This window comes from Myodes glareolus, chromosome 18, assembly GCF_982192425.1.
Source record: "Myodes glareolus chromosome 18, mMyoGla1.1, whole genome shotgun sequence".
Taxonomy (NCBI): domain Eukaryota; kingdom Metazoa; phylum Chordata; class Mammalia; order Rodentia; family Cricetidae; genus Myodes; species Myodes glareolus.
Genome location: NC_142043.1, coordinates 66,775,791 through 66,791,676, shown reverse-complemented (window position 1 = coordinate 66,791,676; position 15,886 = coordinate 66,775,791). Strand labels below are relative to the sequence as shown.

General features: G+C 57.0%; 2 protein-coding genes across 4 annotated transcripts in view; one reads left to right on the top strand and one right to left on the bottom strand.

Annotated features, from left to right (window-relative positions):
• Positions 1-1,512: 1,512 nt before the first annotated feature.
• Positions 1,513-3,816, top strand: Rpl10a (ribosomal protein L10a). Of its 3 annotated transcripts, none has more exons than XM_087898383.1 (6): positions 1,513-1,596; positions 1,807-1,881; positions 1,970-2,050; positions 2,399-2,547; positions 3,307-3,479; positions 3,611-3,816. In XM_087898383.1, exons 1-6 carry the CDS (start codon positions 1,592-1,594, stop codon positions 3,779-3,781), a joined length of 654 nt encoding a protein of 217 aa, XP_087754509.1. In that variant the 5' UTR covers positions 1,513-1,591; the 3' UTR covers positions 3,782-3,816. The 3 variants fall into 3 exon arrangements, with proteins under 3 accessions (XP_087754509.1, XP_087754510.1, XP_087754511.1); XM_087898384.1 differs by having other exon boundaries at positions 1,577-1,596; positions 1,810-1,881; XM_087898385.1 differs by lacking the exons at positions 1,513-1,596; positions 1,807-1,881; positions 1,970-2,050 and adding an exon at positions 2,147-2,296.
• An 831-nt stretch (positions 3,817-4,647) lies between these two features.
• Tead3 (TEA domain transcription factor 3) overlaps positions 4,648-15,886 on the bottom strand; it is a 19,649-nt gene continuing 8,410 nt past the window's right edge. Inside the window, exons 4-15 of the mRNA XM_085680120.2 lie at positions 13,860-14,111; positions 12,628-12,692; positions 9,189-9,251; positions 8,241-8,252; positions 7,667-7,804; positions 7,536-7,585; positions 7,106-7,167; positions 6,614-6,756; positions 6,355-6,528; positions 6,034-6,174; positions 5,803-5,955; positions 4,648-5,716 (exon numbers count right to left, since the gene is read on the bottom strand). Of these exons, the coding sequence (XP_085536246.2) occupies positions 5,603-5,716; positions 5,803-5,955; positions 6,034-6,174; positions 6,355-6,528; positions 6,614-6,756; positions 7,106-7,167; positions 7,536-7,585; positions 7,667-7,804; positions 8,241-8,252; positions 9,189-9,251; positions 12,628-12,692; positions 13,860-14,111 (1,367 nt within the window). The 3' untranslated portion in view covers positions 4,648-5,602. The remainder of the gene's footprint in view (positions 5,717-5,802; positions 5,956-6,033; positions 6,175-6,354; positions 6,529-6,613; positions 6,757-7,105; positions 7,168-7,535; positions 7,586-7,666; positions 7,805-8,240; positions 8,253-9,188; positions 9,252-12,627; positions 12,693-13,859; positions 14,112-15,886) is intronic.

Here is a 15,886-nt window from a genome sequence, read left to right as displayed (position 1 = left end):
GTTGGGTACCAAGGCATGCAGTGGCCTGGGTGACTGCTTTCTGTCAAGGGAGGGTTTGGGGTTGGTAACTTTTAATGCTGAGCATGGAAACCAGGGTCTTGGGCCTGCCAGGCTAATGCTCTCCCGCTGAGCTACACCTTCAGCCACAGGGAACATTCGAGCTGGGATCTGAAGGATGCCTGGGCTGCCGTGGGTTGAAAGGGAAAGACGCCTGGTGCCTGCCACAGACCTGATTGACATCTACACTCTCACAGCACCTGTGCAGGTACCAGACTGGGCCTGGTGGAGCACGCCTTTAGTCCATCCCAGCACTCAGGACGGAGAGGCGGGGGGATCCCAGAGTTTGAGCCAGTCTGCTCTAAGTAGAGTTCCAGGACAGCTAGGGCTACACAAAGAAACCCTGTCTGGAAAAAACAACAAAACTTTAGCATGCAGACATTACTGAATTAGGAGAGTTCATGGCAGCACCCTCCTAGCTGATCCCTGCGGCAGGTGGGGAACAGAACTTTCTGGGTGCAGCTTCCAGTGAAGTCCTGAGTCCCCTGTTCAGGAGGTGGGAAGTCAATTTAGGGACAAAGCAAAGCCTGGTTTTGAGAACAAGCTGATGGAGCAAGGGGAGCAAAGAGACAAACAGCCCCTCACCCCGCTGGTGGCCTTTACAGTTGGGTAGCACCTGAAGCTCCCCTCTACTCTTCACCCCCTGACCCTGTGTGAACTTTCTTTACTGTACCCGATGTGTGCTGTGAATGTGCTCGGGCAAGGTGAACTACTCCCAGACCTGCCCTTGGCAATCGTGGGTGCTGGCCAGAGACGGTGACCTAAAGGAGCTTGTCTCGCCCCTCAAGATCCGGGTGAGGCTCCCTGCACGGCCCGGCCCCTTGACCCTGTTCCTCTCTATTAACTGCAAAGACGGGGTCAGGCAAGAAGGCCGGCTTTGTTTGAAATGCCAACTAATTGAGAAAAGACGGGCATTGGTCCAGAGTCCAAATTGCCCGGAGGCGGAATGGGGCAGTTTATACAGATGGCCAGGGCAGACTGGTGGGCGCCTTCTTCCAGGTGTAGGCTCGCGCTTAAGCGGTGCACACCTGATCCTAATCTAGTCACAAGAGGCTTCTCGGCGCTGCAGATTTCAACAAGGATAGTTTCCTCGAGCTATTCCTCTCATCGCTGCCTCTGCCCACGAGTGGTGACGGCTGGACCATTGCACAAGCACGGGCTAGTGGGGCAGCTGGCCCGTTGTTCTCCGGGGCTCATCGCCAAATTTGGCGATGACGGAAAGCAGAGTTCTCCTGGTGACTGGGGAAGACAGAGGTCAGGCACTAGATAGGAAAATCCGATCTCAGTGCCCAGCTCCAGCGCCTGTAGCCCAGAACCCGCACAATCCCGACGCCGGCTGGTCCTAGCGCCGAGGTCACGGTGCAGCCGCGCGGTGGCGCCCCCCAGAGGCCGCAAACAGCAGCGCTCCTCCGGCTTAGACTAGGAGCCGAACGGGCAACGGGACGAGTCATTCTCGCGAGAACAGAAGAGCTATTTGAGCGCAGGCGCAGAGCGCTCTGTTCTCTTCCTTCCGGTTCCCGAAACCTCTGCAGCAATGAGGTAGGTAGTTATCGGGGGGCTATCCGCAGCCATCCGCGCACCCAGGAGCCCCGCGGGCGCCGTGCGGCTCGACTCGAAGGCTGTCCCCGCGACTGTGTTCGTCGCCAGCCTTTTCCCGGCAGGCTGTGGGCCTCGTCCCTCGGCGCGGGGCCCGAGCCCTCCGGGGAGCCAGCATGGCGGGCACTGAGCGCCCTCGTTTCTCCCTAACAGCAGCAAAGTCTCTCGCGACACCCTGTACGAGGCGGTGCGGGAGGTCCTGCACGGGAACCAGCGCAAGCGCCGCAAGTAAGCACGGGCGGGGCGGGCACGGCGGCGGGGCGAGCACCCGGGCACCCTCCGGCAGAGCGGGCTGACGGTGCCCCTTCTCGCTTAGGTTTCTCGAAACGGTGGAGCTGCAGATCAGTCTGAAGAACTACGACCCCCAGAAGGACAAGCGTTTCTCGGGCACCGTCAGGTTGGCACCGCTCTGACCCCACCCAGCCCCTCAGTGTCCCCGTGTAGCCTCCCCTGCCGCTCTGGCCGAGCCCGAGGCGTGCACGGGGGCACTGACGGCGCGCGGGTAGTTCAGGCGCCCTGCTCCGGGCAGGCTGGCTGGACGGACCCCCACCCTGGGTCTTAAAACAAGAGGGGAGGCGTGGGGAGGCCTCGGCCGAGCCCGCCGGCTAGCCTGAGAAGCCAGGCTAGTGTCGCAGACCTCCGGGTAAGGCTCGGGGCTCGCTGCCGTCCCAGACTCCTGGGACCCCTCCTTTCGCCTCCTGGGCGTTCGGGGACTGGGCATGACCTGTTTCCTCCCCCAACGCAGGCTTAAGTCCACCCCTCGCCCCAAGTTCTCGGTGTGCGTCCTGGGGGACCAGCAGCACTGCGATGAAGCCAAGGCCGTGGATATCCCCCACATGGACATAGAGGCGCTGAAGAAGCTTAATAAAAACAAGAAGTTGGTCAAAAAGCTGGGTAGGTGCAGCTGGCTGGTGTCTCGGGGCGCCCCTGGCTGCCTCCCGCAGGTGCCATACGGAAGAGGGTTTAGGAGTCTGCCTTGGCACAAGCCAGTGCCAGGAGCGGCCTCGGTCCCAGAGTGCTTCACAGCGGTTAACAATCCAGAAAGCGGCACACAGGCCGGTCTGATGCAGGCCCTCCTCCCAGGTGTGGGAAGTTGACACAGCTGTTGGGTTTTCTGGTGATGTTAACAGCCTAGGCTGTGGAAGGTGGCCTGTTGGATTTTTAGTGGTGTCAGGCATTGGCACTCGGGCAAGTGAGGCTACTGGATGGGCGTATCGGACCCTGCTTGTCCCCTTCTTCCCTCTGATCTAGGTGGTAGTTATGCCTGCCTTTATAGATAGGAAACACCTGCTTGGTGTAACACCCCGCCAACCGCTGTTCCCAGCCATTAAACGTGATGGCCACCCTCACCACGTGCCCAGGGTTGTACTCTCAGTCCTCACTGAAGTGCCCAGGCTGCACCGCGGCAGTCTTGCTTTGGGTTTCTCATAGCTAGAGTTGGTTCTAGGCCTGCACCACAAAGCTGAGCTTCGTCTGGCTTGCAGTGAACTGTGCTAGGAGCCATCGCAGCCCCTTGGTCCTGTGCAGTGTGCCCTGGATTGTGGGTCAGTCACCTTCAGGAGTGCAGGGTCTGCAGAGGCAGCTTGGTGGCCAGTCGAAAAAGTTCTGCTGTCTTTTTTTTGAATATGAGCAGCCCTTGTCTTCTCCACACAGCCAAGAAGTATGACGCCTTTCTGGCCTCTGAGTCTCTGATCAAGCAGATCCCACGTATCCTGGGCCCAGGCCTGAACAAGGCTGGCAAGTTCCCTTCCCTGCTGACACACAATGAAAACATGGTGGCCAAAGTGGACGAGGTGAAGTCCACCATCAAGTTCCAGATGAAGAAGGTGGGTCTGGGTTGGGGGCTGCAGTTTGGGTTCCTCAAGCACAGCATGCTTGACTAGAGGTGGGAAGTGCAATGTCGCGGCTCTCTGAGCCAGGCCTGCCACCTAGGTATTGACCAGCCTGGCTTCTGCAGGTGCTGTGTCTGGCCGTTGCTGTCGGCCATGTGAAGATGACTGACGACGAGCTGGTCTACAACATCCACTTGGCTGTCAATTTCTTGGTGTCCTTGCTCAAGAAGAACTGGCAAAATGTCCGGGCTTTGTACATCAAGAGCACCATGGGCAAGCCCCAGCGTCTGTACTAGGATGCCCCAATAAACCTTCGTGCTACCCTACCGTTGGTCTGCCTGTTTCTGAGCTCAGTTCCACCCTGCTGGAGTGATTGGAGCTGTATGAAGCTAGACGCGGCTGTCAGGACATGTGCCAAGCAACAGGTCGGCCCACACCTGGTTGGCCTTGCTTCTGGCCCCAGCCAGATCTCTCCTTGTAACATTTTCTTGTGAGCAAGACTATGGTAGAATTTAGGTTAGTAAGGACAGTTGAAATTCCACTGTGGTGAATTGAGGCGTGGCTTCCTTTGCTTGGGCTGTGGCAGCCTCAGGAGTTGCTCACTTCAGAATTCAAGCACTTGGAGTTAACCCAAAAGAGCAGAATCCTGTCACAAGTTAGTTGCTGTCGTACTGGAGCCTCTGGGTGGCCTCATCCCTAAAGTGAGGCTTGGCAGGCCCCTCTTGGGAGCCAAGCCCTGCTACAGCAGTAGGCCTCCCGGGTTAGGCAGTGATCCTGGTGTGTTGAGGGCATTTTGCAGGGGTTGCCAATGCCCTCCATGTATGCTGTGGGATGTAGCCTAAGTCTTACTATCCTTGCTGCTTCTTGTCCATAGCTGGCTGAGTGTACCTAGTCTAGCCTGGGTATCGCTAGAACTGATTGCTAAAGGCCTTCAGTAGATGGTCCAGCTTGGTAATCTACACACCTGGCAGCCACTAAAGTCCCCAGGCCTCTGACTTCCTGGCTTGACTGCCAGCAACTGTCCAGAAGTCACTAAGGTGAGCTGTGCCCACTATCAGCACAGGTGCTGGGTGTGCGTGACCAACAGTGGCAGTTGATGGCAGCATCCCTGCACCATATCTAAGTATGGGTAGGCCATAGTAGGAGGCTGCACACAACACTATCCTGACCCAACAGCTTTTTTAATTGTTTTAGCAGGAACCAGGCCTTGGGCCCCTGCTTGAGCCATTTATGATATAGCCCATCACAGCTGGATTTAAAAATACACAAAAATACATATAATACATGTTATAAAACCTAGGTGGGGTTTGGAGGTGGCCTGAGCAGTATGCGAACGGTGAAAACCTTCAGGAAGCTCGGGCAGGATGAGGAGAGGCACAGTACTTCATTTGAAACTCATAAATACCCAGGTGACCTGGGGACAGGCCAGTTGACCCTCAGGGGCCTGGATGTGGAGGAAGCAGGGGAGGGGAGGAGGCAAGGGCTCTTCAAGTTCCAGCCTCCTGTTCCCTGCCACCTGTCACTGAAGGGGTGCCTAGCTCCGGGTATGTTGGGCAGCACCCTGTCCAGCCTCCAGCCCAGCTGTCCCGCTTGCTCTGGGCCAGCCCTGTTCTAGGGAGGTAGCTGAACTTAGGCTCCAGCTCCACCCACTTCTGTGAGACCCTAGCTTGCTGTGCACGGGGCCTGGGAACAGGCTGGTACCCAGAAGGTAAGGAGAAGTGTGGGCCCTTCTTAGCCCGGGCCCCAACTGGACACCTTGTACCAGGGCAGCCTTGCAAGCTGCCTCTCTGGTCTCCATTCTACCCTCACCTGCTCATTACTCCCTTAGGAGCCACAGGTATCCTCCATCCCCCAACTCTGATGTCACTTGAGGCCAGGTGGGACCCAATCATCTGTGGGTCAATGCCCAGAAAGGCCACATCACCATGGAGCCCTCTTCTCTCCAGTAAAGCGCAGAACAGTGGCAGGGAGCGTGTGTGCCGGGGCCAAGGAGGTAGCCTGGGTCCCAGCCTCAAGCCCATGGGTGGGTGAGTCCCCCAACCCACACTGTGGGAGCCCAGGCAGGCAGGTGTGTGGAAGAAAGTCCATCTTGCATCCTGGTGGACGTCAAAGGGATGCTAGTCTTTGACAAGCTTGTAGACATGGTGCTGTGCCCCATGCTCGCTGGTGGAGACTTCGAAGACAAAAGCGATGACGAGCAGGGTCTCCTGCGAGTCCCGACTTGTGACCACCTGTGGGGGCAGGGAGGAAGAGAGAACGGGACTCAGTAGAGCAGGGGCAGTGGCGGGCAGACGGCTAAGCGTGGGCCGGCACGCACCTGCAGGATGGTGAAGTTCTCCAGCACGCTGTTCATCATGTACTTCTCAGGCAGGTGCTTCAGCTTGTGGATGAAGTTGATCATGTACTCGCACATGGGCGAGCGGTGGATGCGGTACACGAAGCGGCCGTTCTCCAGGCGGGCGTACTCAGTCTGCGGAGTGGGGCAGTCGCGTCACCTGGCGTCCCTGACCTGTCTGCCTGCCCCCCACCTCCCCAGGCCTCTGCTCACCTCCACCTTCTCTACCACTTGCTTGCCGAAGGAGCACACCTTGGTGGAGACGCTGATGGTCATGCTGTCGGCTGAGCTGTACTGCGAGCTGACCCCGTAGAAGGCCCCAGGGCCCTCCTGAAGTGTGCTGTTGAGGTCAGCCTGGGGAGAGGGCACCAAGTGCTGAGAGGCCAGAGGCTAGCCTCCAGCTTCCCCACCTCCAGCCTCCAGTCCCACCTACCAAGAGGCCAGCAAGTCCCGCCCAGGGGCCCGCTGATCAAGGAGGAGAGCAGAAGCCAGGAGCTGGGCAAGCTGCCCATCTTGGGTTGGGAGAAGCCTCACCCAGAACTTGACAAGGAAGAAGGCGTTCGGGGGCCCCTTCTCGTAGAGTTCCTTCAGTCCCCCCTTCTTCTCAGGGAACTTGTCGTAGATCTGGCGTACGTCTACCGCCTCCAGGGGTGGGTCTGAGAAGGCGGGGTTTGTCTGGCCGATGTGCACAAACAGGTGTTTGCTGTACTGTGGGGAGGGCCGAACCAGGATCAGCCTGCGACTCAAGGACGCCACCGCCAGGAGGCCAGTCACCCCACCGTCCCCACATTACCGTGTCTGGGTCCCGTTGCACCTCCATGAAGGCGGAATATTCCAGGAGGCGTAGCCGAGAGGAGGCGATGGTGCGGTCCTGCCAGGCAGGCGCAGAAGCAGAGGAGGCAGTGGCTGGGGGCAGCGGGGCCAGGGACTCGTAACCTAAAAGGGTAAGATGTAGCTCATCTGCCCACGCACGGTGGACAGCAGGGTTGGGCTTCACACTCCGAGGGGCGGGGGACAGTGCGTAGCCTACACACCAAGGGGTGGGCCTAGCACTCGTCACTGGATGTTTGTGTGCCACTATTACTGTGTGTTTACACAGAAAGCTAAGATGCCATTACCGAGAGTGGAATTCTGTTAAGATTTTGGTGTCTTTCTTTCCAGGGAACAAAAACTTAACCAACCCCCTACGGCTGCCACCCACCCCAGTACAAGTACACACAGGTCCTGAATAGAAGGGACACAGAGGTACCAGGTACCAGGTGCTAAGTGGCTGGCGGACACTTACTGTTCAGCGTCGGTGGCAGAGGAGGCTGGATCGGGTAGGCAGGCTGGGCAAAGGGCTTGATGCTGCGGTAAGTCAGGAATACGACAGGTCAGAGGTCCTCAGCCCCCCCACCTGCCCAGCCCCTCCCCTGCATCCCCTCAAGCTGATGCCTCAAAGCGCATGCTCACAGGCTAGCCCGCCACCTTTTTGTTTCCTCCATGTTCTAATTCGGATGGCACTCAGCTGCATCCCACAGCTGGTGGGTACACTCCCCTCCCATCCTTAAAAAGCTATTCACTGAGGCTGTCAGTATGTTCTCAGAACTGAGAACCCCGAGTTTTGCTCCCTAACTGGTGGTAACCAGAGATTAACTATGCTTCCCCAAGTCAGAAACAAATACAGGGCCCAGGAAGGAGGGAAGCGCACGCGTGGAAGACACAGGCATACTCACTCCTGAGACGGTCCAGGCTGTTGTCCTAGCAAAGGGGGACTACTCCAGAACTGTGGACAAAGCCAGGGTCTCAGTGCTCAGGAACCCTAGCCACACCCCTGCCCAGCCCCCAGCCTGCAGCCCACCCATACCCTTGAGGAGGTGGAGAAAACAGCCTGGGGCAAAGGGGAGGGCGGGCTGAACTTGTTCTGCAGGACGCTGGCAGAGACGATCTGTGCAGAGGACATGGACGCCATGCTTTGGAGTGCTTTGTCCTTGGAGACCTGGTCCTGGGGGATAGTGGTCACGTGAGGTCCAGCTCTGCTGTGGAGTCCCTGGTCTACCCTCTCCGAGCCCCAGTATCCTGGTGTCTGGATCCTTTCTGGGCACAGCCCACAGTATGAAATCTTACTTTATTCTATGCCCCAGTAAGGTGGTCCCTTGCAGTCCCTGAGGGACTTGGTTCTGGGCATTCCCTCACACACTGAAATGCAGGGTGCCTGAATGTCACCCAGAGCGAAGACACTGCATGTTCTTCCTGGGCACTCAGATCATCTGTGGTGTGTCTGTGAAACCGCATTGGCTTCACAATTAGCAGCTTTGATTTGGTTTCTATGCTGGGCACCGTACTAAAGCATGTCCCATGAGCAGGCCACCCCTGTGCTACCCCACTCCCGCCACCCAGGTGCTCTCAAGGCCCTCCCCAAGGGGACCTGGGGCACTTACCAGGTTCATGGCCTGTGAAGAAGAAAGGGATAGAGTATTAGACACACGAGGGCTCTATGGAGGGAGGGATGTGGTTTCTTGTAACCCACCCCCACCCTGTGTCCTGGCTGCCAGCTCCCAAGAAAGCCAAGAGGCAGCTGAGAGGGAGTGCATGCCAGCCAGGGGGTGCCCTGGTGAGGGAGGATGAAGGAGAAAAAGTTAGGACCACGAGTCTGTCCCTCCTAGAACCTGAGCTTGGGAGACTTAGCGGCAGGGAAAAGGGTGGATCCCGAACTGCAGACTGAAGTCAGGAACCTTCATCCCACCTCCACTGAGCTGCCCGCCAACACCCTTTATGTCCTCCCTCAATTCCCAGGCCATTAGCAAGCAACAGTCAGGAGAAGAGAGCAATGGGGACAGAGGAGAGGCAGGCTGGAGTGGCTCTCGGCACTGGCCACCTGCTGTCCAGTCACCTGGGGCTGTGGCCTGGGAACCCTGACAGCCTGGTTTTGTTTTGTTTTGTTTTTGAGACAAGCATCTCACTGTGTAGCCCTGGCTGTCTCGGAACTCAGATCTGCCTGCTTCTGCCTGAGTGTTGGGTTAAAGTGTCATTACCCCAGACACCTCCGAGTTTCTGAACTTAACGACTGTCACTTGTGTGTCTCAGTTCCTCAGCCCCCAGCCCTGTTCTGGGCAGAGCTAGGCCAAGTGGCAGGGGCCCATACCTTCAGCCTGGGCCGTATCTCCTGAGATCTCCTCCTGGCTAGAACCTGCAAGTGTCTAGAGACCCTGTAGGGAACGAGAGAGAGAGAGCAGAGGACAGAGAGAGAAGGGGCAAGAAGAGCTCAGGCCGGAGAGATGGAGAGTGGGCTGGAGAGCCGACGAGGCAGAGGCCTGCAGTACGCAGCGTGCAGAATGGGCGAGAGAGGCCCGGCAAGGGCTGGAGGCCCTGCCAGGCACCCAACGTACCTTGATGCCAACCTGGTATTCCCGAACCTTCTTCCGTGCTAGAACCTGTATGTGGCTGGACACCTGTGTGCCCCGCCACAAAAGAAAACAGGTGGTGAGGAGGCACAGCCAGGATGGCCAGGGAGAGGGGAGCCCGGCCCTCATCCCTGGGAGAACGTAGGCATGACTACTGAAACTGTCAATTCTGTTTCTTCAAGGACCACTATGCATGCTCTGTTCACAGACCAGAACCCCAGTCTAAGATCTGCTCTATGCTCAGGCAGATGAGGGCGGCACCTAACTCAGAGGAAATGGGGGGGGGGGCTCTTTCTTTGGCTCTGGCTCCTAGCATTAGATGTGTACTGAAGCCATAGCTGCCTTTTATTTTTTTTAAAGATTTATTTATTCATTATGTAGACAGTGTTCTGCCTGTATGTATGCTTGTGGGCCAGAAGAGAGCACCAGCTCTCATTATAGATGGTTGTGAGCCACCATGTGGTTGCTGGGAATTGAACACAGGACCCCTGGAAGAGCAGCCAGTGGTCTTAACCTCTGAGCCATCTCTCCAGTACCCCCTTTTTTTGAGACAAGGTCTCACTTTGTAGCCTGTCTGTCCTGTAGACTGGATTGGCCTCTGCCTCCCAGCTGCTGGGATTCAAGGCTTGCCACAGCTTCTAGTACTCTCTCCACCATCCTGTCTACCTGGATTCTCAGCCTGGACCTCCCCTGCCTTCCTTCCTCAGCTTCTTCGGAGGAACCACACAGGCATGCCTTTCCATGGACAGATGCACACAGTAGGTACTCTTATTGGAAGAACTTCTTTCTCAGCAACCTGCTCCCTTGCCCTGAATAGTAAAGTTGAGCTAATCCTAGGCCAATAGCGCCCAGCCTGTATGACAGCCCTCGGCACAGTCCAGGAACAGACAATGGACTAGAGACCCGCATGTCATCCAACGCTGCTCCATGGCCAATAGCAGCAGCAGCGGTAGGCTTTCTTCAGAAGTTTTTATTCCCATAAAGAAGCTGTTGCTATGCTATGGACTTGAGAACCCCAGTAACTAGCTGAGCAGTGGTGGCACACGCCTTTAATCCCAGAACTGGGGAGGCAGAGGCAGGAAGATTATCTGTATGTTCGAGGCCAGCCTGGTCTACAGAGTGAGTTCAGGACAGGCTCCAAAGCTACAGAGAAATCCTGTCTCAAAAAAAAAAAACAAAAAAAGAGAGCCCCAGTAACACCCCTCAGCTGCATTCCTCCGGCAGGGCCCTGCCCTGGAATCCCAGCAGATCCTGGCTCCTGTCCTGGCAATACTGATGGCCACCAAGCTTTGGACGGCCAGCCCATTTGGTCTTTGCAGTAACTCTGACTTACAGATGACCCAATCACAGCCAGATTAAACCTCACAGAGAGGTTCACTATGAATCTAGGCTCACACAACAGGATACAGAGCTGGCATCCAAGCCCAGGCAGTGTGGGGACCACCGGCTTCACCTGCAAGGTATTCTCCCAGGATTCCTTCAGACCCTGAAGTGGGGACCACTTCCCCAGGCAGGGCCAGCACTGGCAGCTGGAAGTCACAGGGAGCTTACTCCCAGCTTGGAATTAAGTTGGTCCGGTTAATATGGAAGCACTGTGCTGGGCATGGTGGGTCCACACCTCGGATCCCAGCACTTGGGAGGTAGAGGTAGGTGGAGCTCTGTGAGTCCCAGACCAGCCTGGGCTACAGAGTTCAATGAGAGGGAGTGCCACTGGAGATATGGGCACCCCAGATGGCTAGGCTGTCCTGTGTGGACAGCCTAGCCAGGAGTAGGTGCCATGTTAGAATGAGGCAGAACACGTGATCAGGTTGGGTTTGACGCAGTCTGAACTTACAGACCCTCAACCCCTTCCCAGGGCTGACCAGGAGGTTTCGGAGAATATGGGCATGGCTTACCACAGTGATGTAAATGCAGCAGATGCGCTTAGCTGCTCTAGGTACACATGTCAATCAATTGACAGTTGCCACGGCGCCAGGGCTGGGAAGCACACTTAGCCCCAGGTAGGGCAGACTATGGGAACTGGGGGCTTGACCTCAGAGTCTGTGTTGTCTGGGGGAGGGGACTGAGGCAGAGCCTTATGCTGAAGCCTCAAACTCACGAAACTCCTCTATCTCAGTCTTAAAAGTGCTGAGATAACAGGTATGCGCCACTCCATGGAGGGGAGAGTGCTCTTGTCGGCCCTCCAAGTGAAACAGCCTGAGCTCAGGGACAGAGTGGCACCCCAGCTGTGCTGAGGACCCGGGGATGATTCAGGGACCAGGGCAGGAATTACTAAATGCCACAATAAGCGGGGAACCTAGGGCTCCCTCCACCTTCCCAGGATGAGGTTAGGGCAGGAAAGGCTTGTCTGTGCACACCCCACCCTCTGGGGAAGTGAATGTAGAATTTTGGTGTACCCCAGATCACCCAACTCGCTCCCCTCTGCCTGGCCACGCACAGCTGTCACTGCTCCCACATTCCCACCACTGTGGGTGCACTCTGCTTCCACCTCCTGGCTGTTCTCCCTGATCTGCCCTGGCAGCTGCAGGACCACATCCCTCACAACTGCCCCCACTCTTGGATCCCCCACCAGGGCTCCCTCCCTTCCTCCTCTGTACCACCTGCTCCTGGCTCGTTTTTAGGTCAGGGGCCAATCTTGACTCTTTCTCCTTCTAGATCAGTGACCCAATAGGGGCCACTTTACTCCCCCAGTTTCTTAGTTTTATGTCAACTTGACACAAGCTAGTCATTTGGGAAGAGGGAACCTCAATTGAGAAGATGCTCCCACAAGACTGGCGCCTGCCTGTGGTGTATTTTCGTGGTTGATGTGGGAGGGTCCAGCCTGCTCTGGACAGTGACATCCCTGGGAAGGTGGTCCCGGGTAGTCTAAGGGAGCAGCGAGCAGCACCCCTCCATGGCCTCTGCCTCAGTTCTACCTCTAGGCTCCTGCCCTGCCTCCTCTCAGTGATGGACATTGTTTAGAAGTGTAAAGTCAAACAACCCTTTCCTTCCCAAGTTGCTTTTGGTTATGGTCTTCATCACAGCAACAGGACCCCGAAGACATGGGAGGACACACAGCGGGCTCTGAGCGGCTGTACGGTAACAGACATGGGATGACACACAGCGGGCTCTGAGCGGCTGTATGGTAACAGACATGGGGAGGACACACAGCGGGCTCTGAGCGGCTGTATGGTAACAGTGGGGCTAGATAGTGTGAACTATATCACGTTGCAACTCTGTGGTCTGTGCTAACACAAGTGGGGTGTAGGGGTTGCTATCATACCTGATCTGCTGACAGGCTCCCCTCCCTGGCTAACTCCCACATAATCCAAAGGCAGTTCTGGGGTGCCTACTCCAGCAAGACTACACAAGTCATTTGCGTTCCAACCCACTGGGCACATGCCCATCTTCCGTGGCTAATCTGTGGCCAGGACCATCTCTCTACCTGTTTTCTCGTTCTGGTCTTCCCAGTCCTCAGTTTGATGTAGCGGGCAATCAGCTCATTTCGACCTAGATGGAGAGACAGTCAATGAGGACCGCGTAGATGGAGGGTCCAACCCAAACCTGGGCACCCCACCCTCACCACGCTTTCCTCAGGGCTCCCGGACACTGCCTCCAGGACTTGCAGGAGAGCAAGGCCTTCAGAAAAAAGGACCTTGACAGGTAGTGTGGCCATGGCTCCCAGCAAGGCTCAGAGGCTGGGGTTGAGGGTGGGTCTCGGCCTTTGGCCCCTGTCTTGAGCAGTTCTATCTGGCTTCATCCTGAACACAGGAGACCCGAACAAGCCCCGTCCCTTCTCTAGTGAAGGAAGACGGGAGCTAGAGGCCTCTAGCATGTCTCTGATGCTAGGAGCCTGGGTCAAGGTGTGTCACTGGGTCCTCATGCCAATAACCCATATGGTGTTACCCACTCGTCTCAGTCTTGGGGTAGGGGCTCTGCTCTGCACCGGAGACCCTCTCGGGGAGCAGGCTATGCCAAGGTAGGGGCTGTCTATACATGCCATAGGGTATATGTCAGTATCCAGGGTGTGCACTCAGCCCCCCAACCTCCTGTTCTCCCCAGAACTGCCACATTCCCCAAATTCCTCTGTGATGACAGAACAGGCCCCACTGCTCCTCCCTGTCCGCCAACCCCTTGTCTAAAAATATCCCATGGGGCTGCACTGCCATTGGTGAGGGTGCACTGTGGGCAGGCAGCCCCACCCGATGGAAGCACCCCAGAATATCTTCCTGTCCTGAGAGTGGGGTTCAGGCATTAAAGTTCGGCCTATACAGAGGGTGGGGATCCCATCTTCTTTCTCCCTATGGTATCCCCTCAGTCCTGGGTGCTGAAAGTCGGGTGCGGGGCGGGGGGGGGGGGATACTGATGCTGCCTCACTAGGCTACGGACTCTCAGAGGCTCACTGGACTGACCCAGTTTTCCTGGCCCCCTGAGTCACCCCGAAACCTCCAGCCGGCAAGGCTGGGGAGAGGCGGGGCGTGTGTGGGCTGCGGCCGGCCTGTTTGCGAGGTACAGCTGGAGGAGGCCCCAGACACACGCAGCTCAAGCCCGCCCGGACTCGCCCGCCAGGCAGGCGGCCAGGGCTCCCCCAACCAACCGGTCTGGCAGGGGACAGAGAGCAGGGGGCGGGGCCAGCGGGAGGGGCCACGCCCACCTCTGCCTGCCCCACGCACTCACCGTACATCTTGCCCTCATCTGACAGGATGATCTTGCGCCGACCGCAGGGCGGGTAGATGGCCAGGGCCTCCTGGAAGCTCTGCTCGATGTCCGGGCTCCACACTCCCTCGGCATCGTTGTCCAGCCCCTTGTCCAGGCCTTCGGACCCATCCTCCCGGGCCTCCCCGGGGCTGCTGTTGGCGGTCCAGCTGTTGGACGCTATTGTGCTGGTTGCTCTGGGCTCTGGGCCTGAGCCCCCTGGAAGGCCTGAGCCTAGACAAGCAGATGAAGGGGGTTAGGACAGGGTTTTGCCATCCCAGCGGCTGCTCCAATGCTCCCCCAACACCAGGCTGGATGAAAGCCGGCAGAGGTTAAGTCTATTCACAGCTGTGTGTGGATGAGTTAGTTTACTTCTCTGAACCTGGGTCCTACAAAAAGTCAAAATGGTCCCTCAGAGAGATGGCTCAGAGGTTAAGAGTGGAGGGCCCATGTGCCAGCACCCATGTCCGATATCTAACAACTGCCCATCACTCCAGTTCCTGGGAGCCCTGACACCTCTGGACTTAGCAGGCTCTCGCGCGCTCTCTCTCTCTCTCTCTCTCACACACACACACACACACACACACTCTCTCTCTCTCTTTCTCTCTAAAAACGCCAGGCTCGAACACAGAGAAAGCAATAGTAGCTGGTATGGTCATGCATCCCTGTAATCCCAGTACTTGGGAGGCTGAGGCAGGAGGATCGGGAATTCAGCCTCCTCCACTACACAGCACATCCGGGGCCAGCCTGGGCTATGTAACACATTGCCCGTCACACACACACAAAGAGATGGACCGACAAGACAATCTGCCAATCCTCATGACCTGAGCTGCATTCCGGGGACCCGCACGGTAGCAGGGTAGACCAAATCCTGCAGGCTGAACTCTCAGCTCCACATGCACCATCCCTCTGTCTGTCTCTCACTCACACAGGGAAAAAATAATTGTAATAAAGGAAGGTGCGAGATCTTCCCCAGTCACCACCTACAACAGTACATATATCAAAAGGTGCGGTACCCCCGTGATTACACACTTGGGAGGCTGAGGCAGGAGGATTGCTAGTTTGAGCCAGGCAAGCTGTTTGCCTGTAAATCCAACATTCAGGAGACTAAGGCAGGCAGACTGCAATTTTTTTTTTTTTTTGTAGCTTTGGAGTCTTTCCTGGAACTAGCTCTGTAGACCAGGCTGGCCTCGAACTCACAGGAATCCACCTGCCTCTGCTTCCTGAGTGCTGGGATTAAAGGGGTGCACCACTGCCTGACTCAGACTGCAAATCTTAAAGGTTAATCTGGACTACACAGGGAGACCCCCGCCTCCAAACAGTGACTTCAGCCTCGGACAGCTGGAGCAGGAGTTCAAGGTCATTCTCAGCCGCGTACAGCAAAGGAGTCCAGCTGGACTGTGTGAGGGTCGCCCCCACAGGGCACCTGCAGATCTGGACAGTCTGCACAGGCGGGCAGGAAGGATACTTATTCCCAGCAAGCCTGCAGAGCTCTGAAGCAGAGCATCAGGCCAGGACTGGTGTCTGCAGCCCTCTTAAGGCAGAGGTGAGAGCTCCAGCCAGGCCTTCACGACCCACTTCCACCAGCACCAGCACAGGCCTGCTGAGGCCCCTGCTGTGGGAGGAGACTGCCTTCACCTTTCCCACAGGTAACTCAGGAGAAACCCCCAGAGGACCTTAGCATGGGGCAGGCGCTGCCCAGGGAGTGGCCAGGACAGAGTGGCAGAGGCCAAAGAGGAGGAGGTACAGCCAGCAGCTTGGCTCCGCCTGTCCGGCCTCCTCAATCCACTTCCTGTTGCCATACCTCCTCACCACCCACAGGCAAGCCTGTCCTGGCCCACATGACAGACTGGCACCTGTGTTCCATACACCCTCTCTGTCCCGATGAACACAGCCCCAGACGCACCTCACACCTCCTGCAACCCCAGAACATTGGAACCTGAAGTCAGAGTTCTGAAGGCCTCCAGTCCTGGTGCGCTTTGCTCTGGGAAAGCAAGAACAGTGTGTCT